The 27,536-nt window shown below is 30.3% G+C and overlaps 1 protein-coding gene across 1 annotated transcript; it reads left to right on the forward strand.

Annotated features, from left to right (window-relative positions):
* The first annotated feature begins 1,651 nt into the window (after positions 1-1,651).
* LOC129948221 (uncharacterized) lies at positions 1,652-27,409 on the forward strand. Its single transcript, XM_056059130.1, has 4 exons — positions 1,652-1,793; positions 8,200-8,449; positions 17,346-17,485; positions 24,973-27,409. The coding sequence occupies exons 2-4, from the start codon at positions 8,208-8,210 to the stop codon at positions 25,374-25,376; spliced, it is 786 nt and encodes a 261-aa protein (XP_055915105.1). The 5' UTR covers positions 1,652-1,793; positions 8,200-8,207; the 3' UTR covers positions 25,377-27,409.
* The last annotated feature ends 127 nt before the right edge of the window (positions 27,410-27,536 follow it).

Consider the following 27,536-nt stretch of genomic DNA (forward strand, 5'->3'; position numbering starts at 1 on the left):
TAAAAAAACTGTCAATTCGATTTTTCTCAAAATTTTATCAGATGTCAAAAACATTATTTTTCGTTGCCCAAATTGTTTTGGAGATGAAATCATATTTAAGTCGTGAAATTTTGGAGATTTCGGCTTCCAATTAATTTTAACTTCTAATAAATATTGTTTTCAAAATTTTGAGAAACATCTAATTGACAGTTTTTTTACAAAAAATAAAAACCTAAAAAAAAAAACAATACTAACACTTGGCAAAAATTTACTTTCGACTCAAAAAAACGTTGTCTTAAATTTTTTGTATTTCATAGAAAATATTGCTTTCGATATTCAGTACTTTTTTTTATAAAAATCCAACAGTCCGTTTTTTCATAAAAAAATTAAATCTACACAAAATAATTCGCAAATTTGGTTAAAATTGATGTTCGGTTCATGATATCTCTTAAATTAATTTCATCCATCTAATTTGTAAAAATGCTACTAAAATTGGTAAATATTTGATTTTGACTAAAAACCTATTAACAAAACTAGACTGTCAAGCTAAACTAGCAAAAATATTGTTGGTAATTTTAAATTTTTTAAGAATAATTCAACCGACTACTTTTTTAACCCAACACGAAAACCTACAAGCTTTTAAGCAAGAAAAATTCGACAGACAGGATGGGAAGTTATCAGTGTGGGTCGCACCCTAGCCTCTTTTTTCTTTTTAATGTTCCATCAATAATCAAAATTCTTAAGTAAACGAAAAGCCATTACCCTGTTAAAAAAAAAAAAAAACAAAGAGATAAATGAAACAATCAAAACAATTATGTTTCAATAAGGATGAAATGAATTAAATGATAAAAAATTACAAATTAGAAATTGGGGTGGTCTTGATGAGGTATAGAAAGTAACTGGCATATTATTACTTTCTCTGGTACTTCAGTTGAATAAAATCACAGAGTTTGTAGATTAGATAATAGAAACCTTCTGAAGTAAACAGGGTGATCCAACAAATATAATAAGAATAACAATAGGGCTAACAAAAATGTATCAAACTAGCATATAACACAATAATAGAAATTCTAAAGCTTCAATTAAGGTCGACTGAGGTTATTTAAAATATGAAGCATTTTTCACAAAATCTTATCTCCTTATTATTTTAAAAGCTTCTAACATAGGTATGTATTTTTTTTTCTCAACATCTTCAGGATAAATTTATATTTTGATTTTCAGACAAGACTGTGAAGTATTCTTTTGTTTCAACTTTATAATAGCTTATATCATTCATTAAAAAAAAAGAAGATAAAATTGATTTCCCTACCTGTTCCTGCTATCTTACTTACGTATATAAATTTATCGATTTATTGTCCAACAATATAATACATTTAATCCTTATCGTTTGAAACTGATTTTCTGACAGGTGGTCGACTGTGTTTCGGATAAAAAATTATTTAACTTGATATATCGTTCATTTATCTCGCGAACATATTGTTATGGTCGTGAATAAAAAACAAAAAAAAAATTATAATTGAAGCCTATTTGTGACATACGCTTATTGAAATTTTAATTTTAACAAAATAAAAACGTGTTCAAATAAAATTGATGACTCTTCTCAAACACCATCACTATCACAAATTCATATACAAACGCGTAGTTAAAAAATTCTTTATAAACTGAGAAATGGTAGAAATTTATTTTAGTTTTGAAATAAATTGGAAAAGAATAAACGGTTTATTAGTGAAATTATTGTGTAAATGTTAAAACTACTTTTAAAATTGAATATTAAAAATAAAATTTCAATTGGATTGAAAAAATAAATAACTAAGGTACAAAATTTTAAATATTCTTAGTGAAACGAAAAAATGCAAGAAATCTGATACAAACGTCATTTAAAAATAAAAATTGGAAAATAAAGTGTTATTTAATAAAACTCATCATATTCAAATTTAAATTTTGGAAGAATTTAGTAAATTCTTGACATAGACAAAAATTGTGGCCTATCGTTAAAAAAAAGTTGCACATAGTTTTCCTCATCTTCAAAATTTGGGATCGTGAATAATACCGAGACCATTCTTGACTTTCATTTCGATTTAATTATGAATGTGAAATTTGTTCTTGTATCATATTCGTAGAGTCTTGAAGCTCCCAAATTGAAATTTATAGAATTTAAAAGCACAAATATTTTATTAATCAAGGATTTTACTGATATTTAAACTATTGGTATTTTGTTTTCTTTAAAAGATTTATTTCCAAGAATACTAATGATTGGTGTAAAGAGTTTCCCGTGTCAACTTGTTTGGAAGTCTTTAGTAGATTTATAAAGTTTGCTACTGCTCGGCCACATTCAAATCTGGAGGTCTAATTTTCGATGTCTTTTCAACATTTATTTTTCGACAATAACATGGCAAATGTTGTCTTCCAAGTGGTCAGTGGGTCAAACTGACTTCCATGTAGATGCTTTATGCTTCTCTCCAATCTGGAAGGAAGAAGCGCTTACTTAGCCTCTCCAGGGATCAGGGGAACAAGTTAAAGAAATCAGTGCAGTTCGATGATGAATGAGACTGATCAATTCATAGTTATTGAAAAAGGCAATACTTACAATTGCTCTGAGTAAATTCTCAACTTTTGAGCAAACGCAACAAGCTATGGTTTACTTCCTTACTAAAATATTATGATCGTTGGTTTTTTGATAAAAATTATACAAATCAGTAATATCATTAAATATACAAATCGAATGGCTACTGTCATCGGTATTTAATATGTTTAAATATAAGTCTGAAGTGGGTATTGTTTTTTTATATTACTCAAAAGAATCAATTTATAGATGGACTAAGCCAATACCAAAGATTAACAATTAGGTGAAATTGTTATGCCTTGGTAGCTTAGAGGGAGGAACTCACTTGAAGCATTTCGCCAAATAAGAGAGAGTGAATCTTTGCGTAGATCCTTTTGGTAAATCCTTTTGGTTATTTACAAAAACTAAGCGACAAAACAATGCCTAGGGCAGCAAGTGTAAAAACTTGCTATCAAATTAAAGCTGACTGCCAGGTGTTGATGTTGTAAGCAATTATTCATTTCCAAGTGGTCAATCGTTTTGAGCTTATTGAAAAAGACTATATTGACTTCACTTTTTACACAAAATAGTCAATCGGTGTTAAATTGCACGATCTTGGAGGCCAAGTCGAGGGTTACTTTTGCAAAATTGTGATATTACCAAACCTTCAATAAAGCAATTGTGGCATAAGCTGTTTGACATGTTCCACACTCCGGGGTTTTGTTGAAACCACAGCTTCTGCACTGAAGGAAAAAGTGAGTACCTAGTCATGAGTCTTTTTTTTGTTTTTTTTTAATACTTCAGAATTTTCAGAAAGTAGTAGCTTATAACAGGCGTCAAACTACGATCAGAGGCTCATCATAATTGAATGTGTTAGTTGTTAGTAAAAAATAATACAATCATAGCCTAACACACGCAAAAATACAAATCAAAATTAACATTTAACTATTACCTTATCACCTTATTTAAATTTAAATCTATCGATGAACAGTTTAAGCTATATAAAATGCTCATTCGACTTAAAGCTTCATTCTTCCCATAGTAAGTTCTATGGAAATCAATATGGAAAAAAATGAACGCAGATGATGAGTTCCGCATTGGTAATTCTAATGTACACACGATAGCAAATAAGGTGCATCACTTTCACCATTAATGAGTTGATGAAAAAATACTAAGTCATTATTAACACGCCTCTGACGGAGAGATTGCATTTGAAGAAGCAGAATGCAATGTTCATAGGGAGGCAGATCATAAGGATCATCCCAAGGAAGACCCTTTAGGGCAATGCGAAGGAAAATATGATGAATTGATTCAATACGTTTTCTATGAATTTTGTAAAAGATGAGGAACAACATGGCAATTTTACAAAGAAAGAGTAACATCAGAATTATCGAACTCCTTTGCCCAGCGTTTTATTAAACCAAGCATAGAACTTGACTTATTAACAATAAAGTTAATGTGATGTACATTTTAAGTTGGAATAGAAATGAGCACCTAAATCTTTAAATGTGGAGGTGCGACAGAGTTTTTGCTGTCATATACAATAGTCAAATACGCTACTGATTAGTTTTTTAGTAAAAATTATCGTCTGGCATTTTTAAGAGTTGAGTGAAAGGCCTTTTTTGCGAACACCAAAGTGTGAAACTATCAATGTCGGCTTGTAAAAAAATACGATCATTTATGAACTTTATTATTTTGAAAATCTTCATATCGTCAGAAAAAATGAGAAGTTCACTTAAGCGTAGACATGACGATACATCGTTAATAGACAGGATGAACAGAAAAGGTCCAAGATGGCTTCCCTGGGGAACACCAGATTGAGCAAAAAAAAGCTTCAGAATGACAATTTCTAAATTTTACCTTCTAGGATCTGTTTTCAAGGTATGACTTAATCTAAGCTAAGAAAAATGGTGGAAAACCAAGAGCTTTAAGTGTAAATAAAATAATTCCGTGGCTAAGTTGTTCAAACGGCTTAGAAAAATCAGCGTATACACAGTCAACTTCATAACCTTGTTCTAAAGCGTTTCAACATATGTTTAAGAATGTGAGGAGATTTGTAAAGGTTAACCTTTTTTTCACAAAACCATGTTGCTGTTCGCAAATGAGATTCTTAATCTAAAAAATGGAAGAAAGCTTTGCAATGGGCTTGTAGTTGCTTATATCCGACTTGTTACCTTTCTTTAAAATTTGTGTAAGATATGACTTCTTCCATATACTGGGAAATTTGACTGTTTTCAGAGAAAGTTTAAATAAGAATAACGTAATGGGATCAACTAAGGCATTACTACACTTTTTAAACGATCATCAAAAACAGGCTAATTGTTCCACCAACTCATAAAGGACATCAAAAAGTTAGTTTTTCTGTATGTAACGTTGTCTCAACTGTAGTACCCGTAGCTTGATGGTTAGTGCGTTGGACTGTCATGCAAGGGCTCTTGGGTTCAATCCCTGCCTGTGCCACCTAACTTTTTCACGGGTACTGCCTCTTGCGAGGAATTGACAAATCCTCCAAGAGTAATTCTTGTCATGAAAAAGTGCTTTCTCAAATTAGCCGTTCGGATTCAGCATATAAACTGTAGGTCCCTTTCATCTCTGACAATATTACTCGCACAAAGGAATGGTTGAGAGTTGTAAGTCACTAGGCTCTGTTTCTTCTTGGACTGTGGCGCCACCTTATTTAATTTAATAATACTGACCGCTTCGTACTATTTCTAGCTAAATGTAATCCTTTTATTTTATCAAGGACTATAGGTGCTCAAATTGATAATGCTTTAAGGCACGCTCGATCCGAAGAAGGCTTTAGAACTCGACTCTCCCAGGAAGAATCGCCGGGAAAGTTCCATGCCTTAGGGCTAGCAGCATAAGGTCCAGAAAATTATTTGCCATAAACCATGTTAATTAAACGAACCACAGGGCGTACAAAAATGGCCAAATATCCTGTGGAGTGATAAAACAAAATTAAATTTGTTTTTATCGGATTCTGGTCTCAATATAAGGCGAGCAAAAGGTAGTGACTACCACCCCCGTTATACACAGAAAACTATTAAACACGCAGGAGGGAATATAATGGTGTGGGGCTGTTTTTCCTGGTAAGATGTAGGTCCTTCATTCTGTTGTAATAATGCATCTTAACAAAATAAGGATATAGGGATATTTTGGAAGATGTCATGTTACCGCTTTCTGCTTGCCCCTGCGATGACATTTTCAGCAAGATGACAATCCTAAACTAACCGCAGGTCTTGTGAAAGACTGGTTTCGAGTGAAACAAGTATCCGTTGTCCCATGGCCAAGTCAATCCCCTGATCTCAATCCTATTGAGAACTTGTGGAATGAACTTAAGCGTAAGTTAGGGGGCCAATATTAATGGAAACCAATTGTGGGAAGCGGTTCAAAGAGAATTATGTTCCATACCTTAGTAAACATGCCAAAAGTTAATAGTCAATGCCGCAACAAAAATTGTGATAACAGATAGAGGACCGTCTCGAAACCTACCGCGTGCTGTTGTCATGTGTTCTTTCTGTCTGTTGTGTTGTTATCCCCTTACATAGTTTGGTCGCTCAAGATGCTGTGTTCTCTTCTCTGAACATTTATGTGCTGAGTAGTATGTAATGTAATTATGCATGTAGATCATATTGTATCGCAAATTTATGTTATTGGTGGTTTCCGCATAACTCTCCTTTAAATTTAAATTAGCACATTTTTGGAAGTTGTCAATGCTCTATTTCAATACATCACTTATAAAACATTAGTACATATTGTCAGAAAACCACGTCTGTCAAAACTTTTAATAGGTAAAATTCTTTTGTTGCAATTCTGCTTCTTAAATTCTGTTTCTTCAAATTCTGCATTTCAAAAAAATGATTTACCATAAAAAAGCTAAATATTTCCGAGATGCGTCTTCTTCAGAAATAAATTTTGAAAAATAAAGTTAGCCATTCTGTATACGTATTTTAAAATTTTCAACTGAGAATCTTTTCCTTAACCTTTTTAACTAATGGATTCATATGAAAGTCCCTGTAGTCTATCGGATTTTTGATAAAATTGTAGTGATTTTTTTCTTTTATATTTAGTGTTTTTATTTTTAAAGGTAGACTCAGAGATTCTACGACTTGTCAAGCTATAAATTTTGTTCGTATCATACATCGAATTTATTATGCTGTCTTGTTCAGCATCAAATTATATTTGTTTTCGTTTTTTTTGTGTGTTTTTTAAATTCAATTTAATTTATTCCTCTTTCGCTTCTTTAAACAAATACAATCTAAATAACAGTCCAAAAAAATAGCGATAATGAAATTCAATATTTAAATCACCACCAATCCGACATGATTCCTTTTTTTGTGTTACAAATTATTCAGTTTTATTTGTAAGATTAATCAGAACACGCTCGTTCGCTCGCTCGCTCGTTCGAATGTTGTCTGTTTACATTTTGCATTCAAATCCACTAATCTAATATTTTATTTCGCCCGCATATCCTGTGTAATCCTGTGCCACCTATCATGGCACAGCTAAATGATCACTTCTATCGAATACTCGACACATACGCCGCGTTATCCCCTCTTTCGGTCTTCATTCAATTCATCACACCTTCACCACCACCCGCCTGCCATATCACTCGCTACCCAGGACTTCATATAGGTAACAGATAGGTTGGTAGGTAGGTAGGTAAGGTACTCCATTTGAAAACATTGCTGCTGTGTTAATATTTAAATAAAAGCTAGTTTCGAAATTTCTGGTTAACAGTGATTAATTGGAAATTATAAATTACACATTTTCCAATGCAATACCCACACTTTGTGCAGTATACGCGATATCCTTTGTTATATCAATTTTGCAGCAGCAGGTCCTTATTGTGGGTGGTTGAAGCAAAGCAAAGCAAAGCGAAGCGAAACGAAGGTTGAATGTACCTCTTTGGACTCGTTTCCTCGATTCTACAGAGGGTTTGGGAAAGAGGACAGAGCTCTGTAAAGAGTCAGAATCAGAATCACAACCATATCGTCCTTTAGTCGTTATCCTCTTTCGTTAAACATTAATTGGGACTGCTACTGCTGCTGCTGATGCTGCTGCTCTATAATGTACGCAATTTGGAGGGAAAAATAAAATCATTGATCAACATGAAAATAATGAACTGATACTGTTGTTGATGTTTTGAGGGCGATACTAAAATTTTGTTTTCAGTTCGAAGCACATTGTTGTGCATGTTGTCAAGAGTTATTTAACCAGAAGGGATTTAATCGGATTATGACGCATTTGAGATTATTGTTTGGTCTTTAAGCCTTGTACGATTTATTTTGCTTTACCTCTATAGTACATTTATAGTTCTATACCACCTACAATCTAAAAATATATATGTATATCCTTATAAACATGATATAACCAGCTAATTTGTGTATAGGTGCATATAAGTATGTTCATATATATGTGGGGATGGCGGCGCGTGGCGTGAGTATTGATTTCGGTTAGCGCACCTACCTCTTTCCCTAAATCTAACACTATTATCGGCACTCGGGTGTCCTTGCCTTGTTCCTCCATATCACACCGACACGACGACCACCGCGACCGACCCAAAGAGGAAATTCTAAATTTCCTCAACATCGCACGCCCTTTGTACTAAAAACCATTTTATACATGGCACACTTAAGCATTACCATATCCATGTACCACCCACTATTTATTTACAGGACTTGCCATGAAAGTGGTGGTAAGTATATTGCTATTGGTTGGCGGTGTTTTGAACTGCGCAAAAGCTGCCCCAGGACTCGAGCGGAATGTGACGTCATCGTTGGATAATTTTGCCACAGATGCGCAACCAAAGGACTCGCCAGGAACGACCGGAATCAGACTAGCTCGAGAATTTCCTTCTTTAGCTGTTGAACGTGGTCCACTCAGCGTAGTTCAGGATTGGAGTTTGGTGTGTGTACAGCTCTGCGGGTGAGTTGTTAAAATCAAACACAACAAAAAGAACTGAAGAAAATCTGAGTGATGTGGAATTAAAATAAAAATAAATTAAAACAAACAAAGATCCTGTTGTAAAGTTTTCTTGTTTGTGGGAATACTTATAAAACTATTTTCTGTTCTGTGGTTTTGAGAACTAATGTTGATCCTTTTGTTTCTTAAAATGTTGTAAAACAAAGAAATTAATTTGAAAAGTGCTTTGTTTTTGCTATTTTTTTAAGTGCTTGACTTTGTGTTAGTGATGTTTGAAGATGAAAAAAATAAGTATTTTAAAATAGAGAAATTGCGCCAACTATAAAGTCCTTTTTGTCGCCATCCATCTTATTTTTATTTTCCTATATAACACGTGAAACCCATATAGGACTAGATTTGTGTACCTTTTCCTTCTTAAGCCTTGTGCCGCCATCCAACATCGACCGGTTTACCTTAAATCATGTTTCTGTCTTCTGTTCAGTTTTCCAAATTACAAAATGAAAAAAATCAGGAATAATCTGCAACGCCTCCATGAGGAATATCTGTAAAAAGTTGGTATGCCTTCACAGAAATAGGTATGAAGAAAGATATAACACAGACGACAAAAATGATGGAGTAAAGAGTTAAAATGGGTTTTTAGGTATTGGGGAGTAAGTTTTTAAGTTATGTATTTTATTTTCTCATAATACTACAGTAACCTTGAATCTTATATTTTGAGGTTTTACGATTTTTCACTACTGATCTGCAAAATTTAAATTTCAGTTGATTTGTATTTTTTTTATAAAATTTGAATTATTTTTAATTTTTCCTTTAAAGAAAAAAGTGTTTTTATTAATTTCTCTTATTTATATTTAAAAATATTGATAATTCTGTAAACGCATCAAAACAACAATATTTGTTATTTCTGTAAACAATGTTGCAATTACTTCTTAGATTCATGTTGCTATGACATTAACTTCCACAAAGATGATGATAAAGTAAACAAGAATTCCAAATTTATTCATCCAAAGGAGATTACCGATTTGAACTTATCTATATTTACATATACGCTGCATAGAGGCAACAGTTGAATATTTTAACGAAAACTTTTGGGTTAAAAATTGAGCAAGTTGTTGTCTTATGAAAAAATTTTCTTTTAAAAAATTACTTTCTTAAATTTTTTACAAATTAATACATAATTTTGTATGCATTCCAAAAAATTTACGTAATAGAATATAATATTAATTTAGCATTTTTGCAACAGGACCAATTTTATCAGAATTGATAAACAGCTTAGAATATTTTAGAACTCTGTTTTTATTTATTTCAAAAAAATAATACTTAAAAGAAGTTTACTTGAAAATTAAAATTCAAACTTTTTAATAAAGAAAAAACATCGAAAAAGAAAAAATGTTCTGATTTTGTAGTCAAAATGTACCAATTTCATAAAATTCAAAAAATTGTCAAACCAGAAAATATGAGAAAATATGTTAAGTTTTTTTCTAAATCAAGAAATTTTCTGAATCTCTATTTTCTTCTGAAATGCTTATGATATCAATTATCTAATAATTTTGAACATTTTGGCAATTTCGTTATCAGTTTTTCTTAAGTTGAAAAATCAAGGACATGTGATTTTTTTAAATAGTTGTTTTCAACTTCTTTAGTATTATTTGTTCTAAAAAGTTATATTTTAACTGTTCGAAAATAACCGTATTAAATTAAAATACAAATATTAGTTTCAAAAGCGTTTTTTTGTATATCTAAAAATCGACAAATTTGTATATTTGTCTATTATTCTTTTCTTAAAGTCCTTAAATTACTTTCTCTAAATATCAGAGTAGTTTTCTAAAAATAAAGACAGTATTTGGAATTACAATATCATCGATTAACTGAAAGTTTTAATCAATCTTTCCCCAATTCTTGGCTTTTAAAAAACAAAACTTCCAATTTCAAAAGACAATTTAAAAATTTTCATTTCTTAAAAATTTATAATTTTAAAAATATTCGTCCTTAGTAATAGTTTTTTGGTTTTATTTTTTTCAATTCAATTTTTCTTATATTTTGTTGGATATTTTTAAAAATGTCTAAGAACAAAATTTAGAGAATAATTTGAATTTTTTATTTTTGAATAATGTGTTTGTCATCACATAAAATGTATTGACAATTTTCAGGGCATTGACAAATATTTTTCAAACAATTATGAAGAATTTGTATGCATGTTTTTAAAAAATTTTAAATACTGAAAAAAGAATTCTAATTTATTTTAACTTTTAAAAAAGTCATAGAAGTAGAATGGAATTCTAATTTTTAAAGATTCGAAAAGGAATTTGAAACTATCCTTCTTCTCTAACTGATGTAGTTTTTAACCATTGACTATTGGGTTATTTATATTGAAAACGAATAAATATAAACTCAGGATGATCTCCTTTAATTTATTAAAAGAAAAACATAACAATACCAAAGATTGGTTGGGGTCGAAATACTGTATGGGTCATAATACTGTATTTAAAATGCTGTATCTCAAAATAATGTATTTCAAAATACTGTATGATCAAAATACTGAATCTTAAAATTCTGTATATCAAGTGCTCTCTTTTTTACATTATCAAAACGATTTTTATTTGTTAACCTTATTAACAGCATTTCGAAATATACGAGTAGAATTATGAAAACAAAGTAATTTTTTTTTAAAGAAAATATCAACATAATTTTCAATAACCATAATGTTCTAATATACTTTTCTTGAAGAATAAGATTTGTTCTACACCCAACTGCTAACTTAAAGGTTCTGTGAGCACTCGTAAACAATCGTCAAAAACTAAAATTACAGAATTTCGACCCAGCCCATCATAATTTATATTTCGATTGGTCTATTTCCTCAACCAAGCCTCCAAAGAAGATGCAGTTTTCACTATAATACAGAGCATCGACCCACTTGTCAATTGATGCATAAATCTCAAAAATTATATTTTTTTTCGATTTTCGAAAAAATCGTGGGCCGAAACCCTTGTCGAAAAAGGAGTATTTGCAATACAATTTCTCACCGAATCGAGATACACATCTAAAGAAAGGAATTTTAATGCTCTACCCCAACTGCTAACCTAAAGGTTCTGTGAGCTCTCATTTCGGAAAAATTCTTCAAAAACTAAAATTACAGAATTTCGATCAAGCCTATCACAAATTATCTTTCGGTTGGTCTATTTAAACAACCAAGCCTCCAAGCAAAATGGCCGCTTCACTATCATACAGAGGATCGACTATCAATTCTAATTGATCTGTCAAAAATTTCAGTATAATACAGTATTTTAAATGTACAGTATTTTGAAATACAGAATATTAATTATACAGTATTATGACGATGCAGTATCTACAGAATTTTGACCATACAGTATTTTCAAAATACAGCATTTCGACCCGCTAACACCAAAAATACGTTGACAAATAATTAAAGATTAACTGTTAATTAAAAAACTAAATCTTTTATTTTTTCATCAAATAATTCAAAACAAGAACTTTAAGTTTTGCATGTAGAGCTTAGTTTAACTTATCTTAAAGGGTGTTCAAAAACAATAATACAAAACAAAAAATTGGAAAATCAACTTTTTTCCGACGGCATTTTTGAAGTCATTTGTTTTTTCAATATTTTCTTTAATTTTGACACCGAAATAACTACGTTTTCCTTGTTGAAATTTACAATGAAATATATGTTTGAATAGAAAAAAATCTTTTGTGACATATTATTTCTGTCAAATTATTTTCAATTATAGAATGAAAAAGAACAAAATATAAATACAACCCCATTTAACGCTTACTCCAATATTATTGAGTTTATTTAGTGTTTTTACCATATTTAGTTTCAAGTTTTAAGTTTTTCAGAAATATAATTAATTGTCAATACAGATTTCATTATTCAAAACCTCTTTTCATTTGATTGACTTCAATAAAAATTTTTGAAAAACTTAAAACTCGAAACAATTTTGAATCTAGATAACTTTCTATAGGAATTTATTGTAATGAGTCCTATTCGTCAAATTCAAAATTTTGACAATTAACGACGTTTCATCGAAATTAAAGACTTTTAGAAAGATGTCTGTGCGTGCGTGTGTACGTACGTTTGTGACGTCTTTTCGTAGTCTAAAGCTCAAGAACCAGAAGAGATATCGACTTCAAATAAATGTTGTTATACAAATAATATTGCAGAAAGATGCAAAAAGGGTTTTCAAGAAAATTGCGTGTGTGGTTTTTTACCATAGCAGTTTAAAAAACAAGTTGAAAATTTGGTTAACCATAAATATCTCACGAAAACATGACACTAGAAAATTAAATTAAATTTTACATAATATATTGTAACGTGATACCAAAATATTTATGGAAAGAAATCCAATCAACGTTTATTTTTATAAACCAAAAAAACTGTAAAAAAAATTGTCATCTCGAAATTTTAAGAATTCAAAATGATTTTATTTTCAAAACAATTTTGTGCAATGAAAAATAACGTTTTCAACCATGGTAAAATTTTGAGAAAAATCGGATTGACAATGTTTTTTATAAAAAATAAAACATTTCCCAAAGCTGGTAAAATACAATATCTTTTCCAAAAATTTGAGATTATGGCCCTTATTGCTAGTGTCGTTCAACTTTCGATGCGGCAATAGTCAAAAGTATCGATAAATTTTGTTTTTGGTATTGTGTATTTCAATCGACAGAGATATCCCTTACTGTGAAAAGCGAATGTGCCTATTGTCAATAAGTCCTATATTTTGACATCTGGTATCGTGTAAGTGATGATACATGTAGGGAAAAGTTTCTTAGCTTAGGGATCAAACTGAATAGGTAAATATTCATATATTAATATTAAACTATTTTACCATTTACTATTGCAATCTTAAGTCATTTTATGTGTAGGTTATGAGTCCAACCTAGAATTAGTATGGTTACAAATGTTAATTAATTCATATACTTTACGAATGCCCTGCTAGGTCCCCCCAAACAGCGAATTTTTAAGGATTTTTTTTCGTATACATTGGTTTTTTTAGTTTGGCATATGACCATCACTTTCAAATGTTTTGATTTCTGTGTTATACTTAATTCAACAACAACAAAAAATACTTCAGTTCAACAGAAAAGGAACACTTACGAACCAAAAACCATACCAAAAAAAAAGAGGATTTAGATCTTTGACAACTTCAAATCGTTTTCAGATTTTTTAAGTTCCAATTTTTGTTGCAACTGTTTTAGCTTCGCTGCCCTATTTTTTTGTTTGCAATTTAATCCATCTTAATAAAGTTGGAGTTTTCCCCTCTTCATAGCCAATAGTTCCTTATGTTTATCTTTTTTTTGATAATAAATCTTCTTGGAATACTCTTCGAAGCTTCCAAGTTTCCTTTTCAGATCTTTCATTGTAGCTTTGACTTCCATATAAAAATCTCCTTGAGCATCTGTTTGCTTCATCAAAAGTGCGATTCTTTCGTCTTCGTTTGTTTTTTTCTCAGAACTTCTAACGCGAGTTGAATTCTCCGACGAAAAATTTTGGGACATATCAATATGAATCAAATCTGGGTCTTTTTCGACTTATTAATGTCATTCTCATTATTCTTCATGCTGTCTGGAATTTCTAGTCCAACCTCCAGGCCATGTGGATCAATGGAGACATCCATATAAAGTAATCCCATTACACTTTCGTGCAAGTTACTGGACTGGTACAAACGGTTGGGCCCACCACCAGTCGCCTGCATCTTGGTTTTATTTTCAGTCCTTTTTTTTATTTTAAATTTTAGATCGGCCCAAACCGATCGCAAAAAGCTTTAATATTTGTTTAGTTTACAAATTATGCAAAAACTACCTTAATCCATTTATCACAGGTACTCATAGGAGGCCCAAGACTGTTTAGCTCGGCAGTAAACTTTTACCTTTTTTTCCTTTACCGATGTCCGGATTCGCTTCCATTAATGAAACCAGCTTTTCTAATCGTTTTTACTGCTCACAACTTTTGCCCTGTGATTAAAACAATATTATTTTAGATATAAAGTCAACAAATTAAAAAAAAACATTACATTTTTGTCCAAAAAATTATACGCGTTGTACGCAGTCGAACAGAAAAATGCAGACGACAACGATCGAAAGCCTAGACGAAAATTTTCATTCACAATAGAGTTTCGCAGTACCAAAATGTATTTTTGATGTTCGACTATCGATAAAAGTCTTTTATCGATAGAAAAACGACACTCGCAATAAGGGCCTATGGCTTCCAACTTATTTTATCTTATAGAAATATTGTTTTCAATATTCGGTACAATTTTGAGAAAAATCTGATATACAGTCTTTTTTTTTTTAAATAAAAATCAAAACAAAAAAATTAAAAAAAGATGTTAAAAATTGATTTTAAACTCAAATATCTTTCCAAGACTTTAAGATATTGGCTTAAAACTACTTTTATCTTTTATAAAATTTACTTTCGACTCTAAAAGCTTTTCAAAAATTAAAAATACTGTCTTCAAACTTATTTTTTCATAGAAAATTTTGTTTTCGATATTCAATAGTTTTTTTTTTCAATTAAATCTATAAAAAATGGAGGTAAATTTTTGGTAAAAATTGATGTTCGGTTCTTGATATCTCTTAAATTAATTTCGTTCATAGAATTTGTAAAAATTTATAAAATGTTACTTAAATTGGTAACATCATTTTTCGAAAAAAATTTGTTTAACAAAACTAGATTTTCAAACTAAACTATTTCTTTACATAAAAAATATTGTTGGTAATTTTAAAATTTTTAAGAATAATTCAATTGGCAACTTTTTTAACCCAAAACGAAAACCTACAAGCTTTTAAGCAATACCAATCGACAGACGGGATGGGAAGTTATCAGTGTGGGTCGCATCCCTGCCTCTTTTTTGGAATAGTTTTGGAGCTAAATTTTGAATGTGAAAGGATTCAAGGGATTTTTAAGTAAAACGCAAAAAAAAACGTATGAAAAAACTTTAATTAACTAAATTCTTAAACTTGATTTGACTCAAAAATAATTTGACCGTTTGTTGTGAAAAAAAACATACTAGTTTTTGCAATAAATTGTTATTCACGATTTCTCTTAATATGGCTCATTATTTGTTTTGGTTTGGGTCATTTAAAAAAATATTCCAAAATACCTAAATATCATTGTACAAATGTAAATTATTTAATTTCGATGCACAACCACAACTTCCCCTTCATCATCCATAAAAAAAAACACCCTTTCTTAGAATTGTATGTCTACTCGTATATAGACTCGTTTGTTTCTCCGATCTCGTGGTAAGTAGAATTATTTTTCACAGAATTTTATAAGGGTAGGATTTTTTAATTTTTGCCCATGAACTTTGTGTTGGATTTCAAATATTTATACATGCAAAATAATGTATTATGTAAATATTTAAAATTTAGGTTTCAATTTCCAAAAAAGAACAAAGAATTTAAAATTGCAATTTTTAACTATGGTATGTTAAGTTAAGGCAAAACTATGGCGTAAACAAATGTTTAATGAAAATTTAACCAGTTGAAAGTATTTTTGTATAGCTCATATACCTTTACTTAACATATACCAGTTTCTGACAATTTTGGTTATATTTTTTTGTTTTGAAATAACAAAGTTTTATACAACACATTTTTTCCAGGGAATTTTAAGTTTTCAAATAAAAATTTACTTTTTTATTTACATATTCAAATAATGTTCATCAATTTTACTCACGGAGCTTCCTGTGGATTTTATTTTCTATTTTTGTTTTGAAAATAAACAAAAACACGGTATATTGAAATTTAATAATTGCTTAAAGTAGCCCATCATTTTAAACCATTTGAAATTCACTACGACAAGGATTCAAAAGATGTTTTCGAGGAAAAAAAAACAATTGTATTTTATACAAAGCACTGTGTAGTAATGCACCTGCATTTTCAGCATTATCTTGTTTTCAAAATAATGTTCATTTTGTTCGACATTAAAAATCCATTTAATATTTAAATGCGATTCTATTATATGTATTGTGAGGTGCATAATGTATGAGTTATATCCTTCCTCCTGCCACAGGGCTCGCATTCTTTAATATAAAACTTTATCTTACCAACCACAACCTCAACTACGCCACTACGTAAATAATTTTACATTAAAAAAGAAAGGAACAAAAATACGGACATTCTATGTGGAATGCTGACTAAATATTTTTTCGCACGCAGTTTTCAATAAATCAATGATTGTACGAGTCCATAAGGATATTAGAGCCTGGTAAACCTCAGAATTTCATTTTTCTACTTCTTTGGAAAAGCATATTTTTTTTTGTCGCCAATGTTTAAAAGTAAACGTATATTGCAAGGCTTTGCATTTTGTCTGGGTTCTACAATACTTTTTATTTTTTTCAGGCGTACTTCCTATACGTTATGGCATTAAATGAAGTTTATAATATGTACGTGTATGTACTTCCGTTGCTGTTTTTACTCGTCCTATCTCCGTTAGTGATTGTGACTTCCTGGTTATATATTTTTGTCAATTTATGAGGTCAGCTTGTATAATGTGTTAATATATTATTTTTTATGAGAAAATTTAATAGAGGCGTGATTTATATATATTTAAATATTAAACGAAACATTTTCCATTGAATTCAGTTACAAAATAGAAAAAAAAAAAGAAAAACCATTTGGCGATAAATTTGAAGGCAAAGTTTAATTTAAAATTCAATTTCTGAAAAGACATTATTTCTAGAATGAAACATTGACATATATCAAAAGTAAGCACTTAAAAATTTAATCATAGCAAAAACAAAATACATGTACTCAAGTGTTAAACAAAAATTGAATTTTTGGTATTGACCATTTTTCTGTTGTTAAAAGTGTTAAAAAAAATATTTAAATAAATTATATAATAAAAACACATTTACTAAATATTACTTTTTTATTGTAGAGCATCATTAGGGGGTGGACCATGCGCCCCCTATTGTACATCTATAACGGTTCCAGTCAGTGTTCAAAAATCGAACGCAGAAATTCTTCTCAGTCCCAATAAAGATTTAATATGTGAAGATCTTTGCGCGTTGAAACTGGGTAAGAACCATTTACTTTGTTTATTTGTACAGTGACTTCCACAACTAATCAGTCACAAAATATGTGTTTGCAATAAATTTTCTCCAAGAAATTGTACATATGTATGGAGAGTGTAAATCTTTATAACAATTTTGTATGATATTTAAACTCGTTTTTATTTTAAATAAGCCAAAATTACAATTCAAGCCATTAAATAGCAAATTAATAAAAAAATTAAATTAATTTAGCTTTCACAAAATATTAAGTACTTAGTTGCGTACTCTTTCGCTTTAATGTATTCAACTAGGCTTCGAAGTTAACAGTTTTTAATATATTTCAGGACTATTTTTTGACATTCTTCTTGAAGGCCTGTCTTCAGGGCCAGTTATAGCTATGATTTAAATCGATCCGGAATAATATTTGAATCGATATTTGACGATGGTTTTCTTTGATTAGAAATGATTGATTGATCGGAAATCACACAAAGAATTTGTGTTTGAGAAAAAAAGTTTAATTGCCCATTTATTATTCTTTAAATATTTATTTTTCTATTTTCCGGAGGAAATTTCATTTTCCTGAACAGCTGATACTTTTATGAAACGAATTGTTCCACTGATTTGTGTTCCAATTTCACACAATTCCAATGACATATTTCGGTAAATAAATTTTTTTTCTTGTATTTCAATATATTTTTCAATGACAGAAATTTTGAATGATAGCTATAAATGACCTGTCAAGAAATTCCAATGTTTGTTTTGAATGATGAAGACAAATTATAGCTTTAACTGGCGCCTTAAGGTCCATAATGTTTCTAAAGTCCTTTTTAGCAACTGGACATCTCAGTTAATCTCATAGATGCTCGACCACATTTAGGTAAGGTGACTTTTTCTGTGTTTTCTCTGTAGTCTCTCTTATTTAAAAAATTCCGAAGATACCTATAAGAAGAGATATTAGTTGATTAGTCTAAAAAGGAGCTTCTTTTCGTACGTCTCCCGCTTCTTTCTTTTCACTTTTCTGTTCACATTATTTCTATTTCTCGTACTAATTTATCGTTCTGGCTATGCAACAAAGTTAATTTTATTTCCTCTTTGGTGGTTTTTGCTGTCATTTTGACGTAGAACAAGAAACTACCTTTAATGTTACTAAGAGCCTTCCGTTATCCAGGGTTAATAATAACATTGTCATGTGACGGACAAAGTACACTTACAAAGTTACTACAGTGCAAAAACAGTTGACGATTATGTGTGAGAGGTTAAATTAAGGAGTATTTATTGGGTAATGATTCATTCAAATTCATTTGTTGTTTATTAACTTCCCATAGGAAGTTATTGTAATGGGTCCGATTTGTCAAATTGAAAATTTTGAAATTTCTCGACGTTTCAAGGTCTCTAAAGTCGAAATAAAAGATTTTTAGAAAGATGTCTGTGCGTGCGTGTGTACGTACGTTTGTACGTCCGTACGTCCGTACGTCCGTACGTTCGCGACGTTTTTTTCGTCGTCCATAGCTCAAGAACCAGAAGAGATATCGACTTAAAATAAATTTTGTTATACAGATAAAAAAGCAGAAAGATGCAGAAAGGGCTCTCAAGAATATTGCGTGGGTGGTTTTTTTACTATAGCAGTTTGAAAAAAAGGTGAAAATTTTGGTTAACCCTAAATATCTTACGAACCAAAAACGCTAGAGACTTGAATTAAATTTTATATAATATATTGTAACATGATACCAAACAGCTATATTTTTTGAAAAAAATCAATATAACGTTTTTTTTTAAAAATCAATAAAACTGAAAAAAAAATTTGTCACCTCCAAAATTTTACGATTGAAATATAATTTCGTCTCAAAAACAATTTTGTGCAACGAAGAATAATGTTTTTGACATCTGATAAAATTTTGAGAAAAATCGAATTGACAGTTTTTTTACAAAAAATAAAAACCTAAAAAAAAAAATTATAAAAGTTGGTAAAAATTGATTTTCGACTCAAATATCTTTTCAAAACTTTGAGATATTGGCTTTAATTTACTTTTATCTTTCAAAACATCTTGTTGTCAGCATTCAGTTAAAGTTTGAAAAAAATCGAATTGACAGTTCTTTTACAAAAAATAAAATGCTAAAAAAAATGTATAAAAGTTGGTAAAAATTGATTTTCGACTCAAATAACTTTTCAAAACTTTGAGATATTCGCTTTAATTTACTTTTATCTTTCAAAAAATCTTGTTGTCAACATTCAGTTAAAGTTTGAAAAAAATCGAATTGACAGTTTTTTTACAAAAAATAAAAACCTAAAAAAAAATGTATAATAGTTGGTAAAAATTTACTTTCGACTCAAATAGCTTTTCAAAACTTAAAAATATTGGCTTGAAACTTATTTTATTTCACAGAAAATATTGTTTTCCATATTCAGTAATTTTTATATAAAAATGAAACAGTCCGTTTTTTTCATAAAAAATAAAATCTACAAAAAAAAGTACGCAAATTTGGTAAAAATTGATACGAGTACATATAGACAAACTTTTAAGCAAGACAAATCGACAGACGGGATGGGAAGTTATCAGTGTGGGTCGCATCCCATCCTCTTTTTTAAAATTAATTTGAGCTTATATTTTTTAGAAAATGATGATTAAGTTCTACTACTTTCATACATTTCCTCGGAGAAATTACATTTCAAAAGTTAACATTCTCCTTGTCCGATTAGTTGTGGGAGCCACTGTATACATATAATGAAATTTTTTAATTGCTATAATTTCAAGGAATTAAAATGCGTATTGTAGTAGTTTTTTTTTGAATATTAGACTCAAGGCTGGATCACGGTTTTAATTTCAGTAGTATAGAACTGAGCGTTCATCTCTAACAGCTTCGTCTCTTCAGTTTTTCAGACGAAAAATCTGAAATTTTAAAATTTTCATCAACCAAGATCTTAATTTAATCTCAATCAAAATTAATTTACTCATGAACAGAAGACAAAATATAAAATTGTATGTTGAATTTTGAGCATTCGGTTTTATTAGCATTTACAAAATTGGTTAAAGAATGGAATCTTTGAATTTAGTTATTATTTTTTTTTAAAATTGTTTATGGAATTCAACTACGAGATTTTATTCATTGCTTTTACCAAAAAACAAAAGAAGAGGTTGGTGGAGGTGTGTACTCTGAACGACTGAAATTCCCAATTATTGTAGCGTGTTACAGACGGAACTATTGACGATAAAAGGAGTCTTGTCCTGGCTTAAAGAAAACATGATTTCAACATCGGAATCCGTATTTTCTCTTATAGTAAGGCTGCTATGAAATCGATGTACTCTGTCTCTACAAACTCTATAACAGTCCTAAACTGTCGATCATCTCTAATGGAGATAACACAGCATCTGGGTGATGGGCCATAGAGACATTCCAGGTAACTATAAGGCAGACGAATCCGCCAGGAACGGTACAGTGCAGCCCACGGTTGGCACACACTGGCATACCAATCACTACTTGTAAATTGTTGCTAATGCAAGACGCTATGAAGTAGCCAAACACCAGGTGGAACAACATCACCACTTGTCAGGTCACTAAAAACATCTGGTCAACACTAGATTTAAAGCGTTCAAAGTACTTGCTATCTCTATAAGCGGATGGCATATAAGCTCGATAATAAGTGTCATAACCGGACACTGTCTAATAATGAAGCACGCCACGATGTTAGGCGTATTCTCAAATGTCTTTTGCAGAAGCTGTATGGATGAGGAAGAGGAGCAAACAGTTCTTCACCTTCTCTGAACATGCCCTGCTCTAGCTCAAAAACGCAAGAATTACCTAGGAGAATTCTTCTTTAACGATCTAAACGATCTAAATCATATCAGCATAATCAGCCTCTCACGTTTCGTAAGGGGCTCAAACTGGTTCCATTGAGCTTAGGAGCAAGATAGATATGTCTGCTTCAACTAAGTGGATATAAGAAAGACAATTTTGGCATTTTGTTTTTATTGGTTTAAAACCGTTCGATATTGAAAAACTTTAAGACTAAATATCTCTCTTATATGACTAAGGATAATTTAGCCATGGTTGATGGGATGAGGATTGATGACGTTATCAACACACATAGATAAATGTAGATCCATTGTATTCCCTGATGATTTGATGAAAAACGGGTTTAAAAACAATAAACCGAGAAAAATCGGTAAGAAATAAAAAAATATGTTTATTCCTTGATAATCAGAAATAGAATATAGTAGGTATACATATATTTGTTTTTATTATAAAAATAAATTACAAAAAAGAAGTGATTATATACTCAGTGTTTAAAGCTAAAATTATAAACAAGTGTCAAGTATTCATTGTTTTAGAACAACACTTTCCCTGAATGAATAACAACAAAATTAAAAGTAACTTAACTAATTAACCCTAATAGCTTATTATCTACTCTGTGATTGGTAGATGGCAAAGCTTTAGTAAAAATATCGGCTAACATTTCCTTGGTTAGAAAGTATTTCAAATTTATAATTTCATCTTGTATTTTTTCTCGCACAAATTTTGTTTTTGTTTCTTCATGTTTGGTTCTGGCTAAATATGAGTTATTTTTCGCAAGTTGAATAGCGCTTTTGTTATCACAATAAACTACCATTTGCTTAGAACATTCTGGAAACAATTCAGCCTCTAAACGTTTGAAGCCACATTGATTTTTGTACAGCAGCAACCATAGCCATGAACTCCATCTCAGTTGTAGAAAGTGCCACAGTTGGTTGTCGTTTTGATGACCATGTAATTGCTGCACCTTGCATCGTAATCTGTTTTTGACTTATGCTGATCGATGTCGCTTGCCCAGTCGGCATCACAGAATCCTTGAATCTGGAAAGGTCCCTTCAAGTAGATAAGTTTCTTGTTTATAGGGCCTTTCAAATATCGAAAGACCAGTTGTATGGGCATCCAGTGTGCCTTCCATGGATTGTTGCTGTACCTGCTTAACAAATTGACTGCATAACTTATGTCTGGCATAGTTGTTTGAGTTGCAAATAGCAGGGAACCAACAGCTTCCATATATGGCACTTTAGACATCAATTGTTTTTCATCTTCCGTAGTTGGGGACATTTTCAGCGATATCTTCTGATTCAAATCTAAAGGTGTCGATACTGGATTGCGATTTCGAATAATGCGAACTCCTAAAACTAAGGATACATCATCCAAGTCTTTCATTTCGAAGTTCTTCATTAAGCTTTCTTTAACAAATAATTCTTCACTTTCATCGTTGGAAAAAATCAGAACATCATCTACGTAAACAGCAACGAAGATCATGATGCTTTTGGAAACTTTATAATAGATGCATTGATCTTGATCAGCATCAGAACGCTTTAGACTAGTCTCTAAGAGCACATCATTCAACTTTCCATTCCATACTCTCCTGGAATGTTTTAATCCATACAGAGATTTCATTTTCTTCAAGCTTAACATTAAAAACATAGTTTTTTATTTCTTCCTGAATTTTCTCGGTTTAATGTTTTTAAAGCCGTTTTTAATCACTTCTTCTTTGTAGGTTGGTGACCTAAGATTCTTGAATAATCACTTGCACATATTCATATGTTCTGAAGCTCCAGAATCTACAAACCATGCTCGTTCTGAGACTTCATTCTTGGCTTAAAAAGATGAAAACCTATAGCAATTTCATTCGATTTATTTCTTACTCTTTTCTTATTTGGACACTGTCTTGCGAAATGACCAATTTCTCCTCAGGTGTTACATCTGAACTTCTGTTGCGGCTTATGTGTTTGCAGCTTATACTTTGGTTTCACAAACATGGCACAATCAATTGATTTCGGATTTTGTTTAACTTTTTGCAATAATAGAGTCTTGACAGCATCACAAGTTAGTATTTTTGTTGAGTTTTCAACAGCCATAACCAAAGGTTTATAATCTGCAGGCAACCCTTCATCATCAATTTTTAGTCCAGCCTTTTTAACCTTTAATGATGTCATAACCATCTTGTTCACGTAGTTTTCCATGGAATCACACTCGTTCAACTTCAATTCAACGAGTCGTTTCAGCAAATCCACCTTCCTACTAAGATTGGTATCTTCAAACGCATTTGTTAGGCTATTCCATGAACTTTTAGCTGATAAAGCATCCGCTATGTACGAATAGTTTTGGGTTTCAAGCAACAAAATAAGCCCAAACTTCGCTTTCAGATCAGTTGCTATTTGGACAGGCGTAGCTGCAGCGGCCAGTTCATTCTCAAAGCAATCCCATAATCCTCTGGTTACCAAATATGATTTGGCCGCAATCTTCCAAAGATTAAAATTTTATCGTACCTTCATTTTTTCTACGGACTAAGCATTTGAAGCCGTTATCAGTTTTATTTCGAATTAAAAATAAAATTTAAAAACAAAACAAATATCTTGCGGGACCTGGGCCCATAACCTGATGAAAAACGGGTTTAAAAACAATAAACCGAGAAAATTCGGGTAGAAATAAAAAACTATGTTTATTCTTTGATAATCAGAAATAGAATAGAGTATACATACCTATATTTATTTTTATTATAAAAATAGATTACAAGGAAGAAGTGATTATTCACTCAGTATTTAAAGCTAAAATTATAAACAAGTGTCAAGTATTCATTCTTTTAGAACAACAGTATTAAACTTTCCCTTAAAGATTGATAAAACCACTATTATTATGGGTTGTCTTGTTCAAGTCATTTACAGGCTTTAGTGAAGCATAATAGGCTGCTTCTTGGTATATCTTTAAGTTCTTCAAGATCATTGAAGTGTCTGCTAAAGAATTTCTTTCTACTGGGCTGATGGGCTGGACTGTGTCTTCTTCTTCTTTCTCAACCTTGCATCCCTTACACATGTCATTGGCAGCTTTATCTGGTCTAACTTAACAAAACTACATTTTCCTTAAGAGATGATGAGATGAAAAAAAATCAATTTTCAACCACAATTTTATATATATTTTAGAATATTCAATTCCAATAAAGGTTTGTTAGTTTACTTACTTCAAGTTTTTCTGATTTTCTGTGCAAAACTGATTGACAGTGAAAATTAAAATTGACATTGCTTAAAGATACCATACTGCGGCTGTATAACTTTTCAACTGCAACACACATAATGGAGTAAAATTATAGAACAAAATATAGTTATTGGAAAAGCACAATTTTGATCTTAAAATACTAATTGCCTTTAGTTGAAAAAGATGCTACTGAACATTTTAAAAAAATGACAGTTCGTGAAAAAAAACCTTAGTCTGCAAACGAACCCCTTAACTTGAAAGTCATAGGCTTCGAAATAATATGGATTTAAAAAACTACCAAGAATTAAAACAAGAAGTGATACTTTGACTTTTATCAATTTTTTAAGCTCATATAATTTCAACTTTAGACAAATTTGAAGAGAGCAAGAAGCTTATATTGTGTGTCAATATTTTCGAGCTAAGTTCGAAATTAAAACGCTAAAAATGATGCACACAAAAATTAAACTTGTCTATATTTTTTTTTACTATTTTTTCAATTAATAAAATTGTATTTTCAATTTTAAGGTGGAAATTTCTGCACATGTTCGACTTTGGCATCAGTTCGTTCCATACAAGATCGCAACCAAGTGTGTCAAACATTCTGCATCAATAACTCAGAAACATTGGCCGGTTGCAGTCTGTGTAATAAAATCCAACCGCTAAAAGAATGGACAACGGAAGATCTGATGCCCGATAAAAATGCACCAGTAGCAGATCCTTCGAAGAACACTGACTTTTTCATTTCGCCAGCTTCGTCGTCATCGTCATCTTCGTCGTCATCGTCGATATCGAAGCCATCGAACTCTAAACATCCTGCTGCCAATGCTGCCGGAGTAACAACACCGGATTGGGATGCACTTTGTGTATCCCTTTGTAAAACTAATGATGGTGGGTCATTGTGCAATTGTGATTTGTCACCTTTCCTTTAAAGCTTATTGTATAGATGTTTTATTATTATAAACGATTTTTATAATTGTATAAATTAATTAAAAGAATAATAGCTCAGTTATTGTTAATCATAAATTTATTTCTGGGATAGAACAATTTTAGCAAGAATAAAATCTTTATTTCTAAAATTTCTTAGCTTGTTTAAACTTTTGCAAATTTAATTGTTTTTCAATATCGAGTTTTAATATTTGTGACAAATCACCTTAATTATTTTGTTAATTTTGTTTTAATAAATAAAATTGTTATATAAATCCCTATGAGAATCAATTAATTTGTATAATTAGTTTTTGAAGTAAATAAAAAAAAACAACAAAAAAATGATGTTACATCACAATAAAAAAAAAAACATAAATATAAATGTAAAACAAAAACATATTGTAATTATTATATAATTTTGATGTAGTTTTTCAAATTTGATTTACGAGATTCTATAAAAATGAAAAACAACAAAACACAAAGGGCTTCCATGTGCTAAGCCGCTGGCTTAGTACAAAACCTTAAATATAATACGAAAAAAAAAAACAAATTAACAGAAATTATTTAAATTTTATAACGTTTTAAAGAAAAGTTATTGAAACGCTGACTGTCACGACATTCTTTGATTGCCCGACACTAGGTGTCGCTTGAGTTGAAAATTCTGCTGAACAACCGCAGTATATATTGTAACTTCAATTGGTTTCCCTTTCTCCCTCTCTCTTCTGCTGAAATCGAACTTTCTAGATTGAACTTCGGTATATTGTTAGGGGCGTACGACATCAACATTTCAAAGGGTGGTTCTTTTTCCGTGCTAAATTAACTTTCTTAAGCATACAAAAAATTAACCCCAATTGGATTTACAAATATATATGTACTTAAATCTACTGTCCATTGATATTACACATTCCCAGCTCAAGTGTGCCACGTGTCTGTCATCCAAAGTTCAACTGTGACAGTCAACTATTTTAATAAAAAATTAAAAATAAAAAATCACAAAAGAAATGAATGGAATTAAGATATTGTTTTTGATTGATAGAATCAGCATATCAATTTTAAAACAATATGTTCAGCAAAATACAAATATTTTTATCTTCATTAAAACATTATTAACACAAGAAAAAAGAAGACAAATAAATCTTACCAAAACTTGAATGTCTATAAAAACTATATATACATAAATAAAAACAAATATTTATACATACATTTATATAGTTAAAAAATAATAATCAAATAAATAATAATGTTTATATGCTAAGATCTAATATACTGTTGGAAGACATTAGTTAAAACAAAAAAAAATATAATAATAAACAAAAGTAAGAGAAAAACATTGGCTTTTTTGGAAGACATTAAAATAAAATATATATCAATTAAGTTTAATTTTAAGAGGCTGCCGAAACGGTAACAGTAAAACATAATTTAAATAATCAGAGATTATCCATGAACTAGATCTGAAATCTTCGCTGTGACTGACAATAATTAAAATAAATGTCACATTAAAACAATAAATAAAGATTAAAACAAAAAAATAATAAATATTTTTAAGTGACAATTTGGTGTTATCAAAAAAAAAATTAAAAAAAATTATCTGTGCTTGTCATTTGATAAAAATAAAATTAAGAGAACATCCCTTAAACAAAAAAAAAAAGAAAACATACAAATTGTTACTGCATCTTATGTCAATATTTAACCTTTAACATTTTTTGTGACACGTATATATATATATACACATATATATTTATCATATCATATAAATAAATTATATAAACTTCTTATATATTATATAATTGTAATACTTAAATGTTATTTGATTATTACAGACATTAAAAAAAAAGAATTCTTGAACGAACTTTAAAATAACTGTGGCAATATTGTGCGGAAAAAAAATACCTATAGTATCTCAAGTTATTTGCTTTTTGAATTATTCTTAAAAAAAGCAAAATAAGTATATAAAAACAAAAAAAAAACGTAAAAATATATATAATATGTGTGTGTATTAAAATGTTTAATGTTATTACTTAGCCCCCTGAACAACTTTGTGTTTTATTTAAAGTTTTTTTTTAATAAAATGCTTCGAAGAAAAATTTTCCGCTCTTTGATAATTTAAGCTTGAGATTTAAAATTGGAAGATCCTAAATTCTTATAGGCAATTTTTGTAAATTCTT

This window comes from Eupeodes corollae, chromosome 2, assembly GCF_945859685.1.
Source record: "Eupeodes corollae chromosome 2, idEupCoro1.1, whole genome shotgun sequence".
Classification (NCBI taxonomy): Eukaryota; Metazoa; Arthropoda; class Insecta; order Diptera; family Syrphidae; genus Eupeodes; species Eupeodes corollae.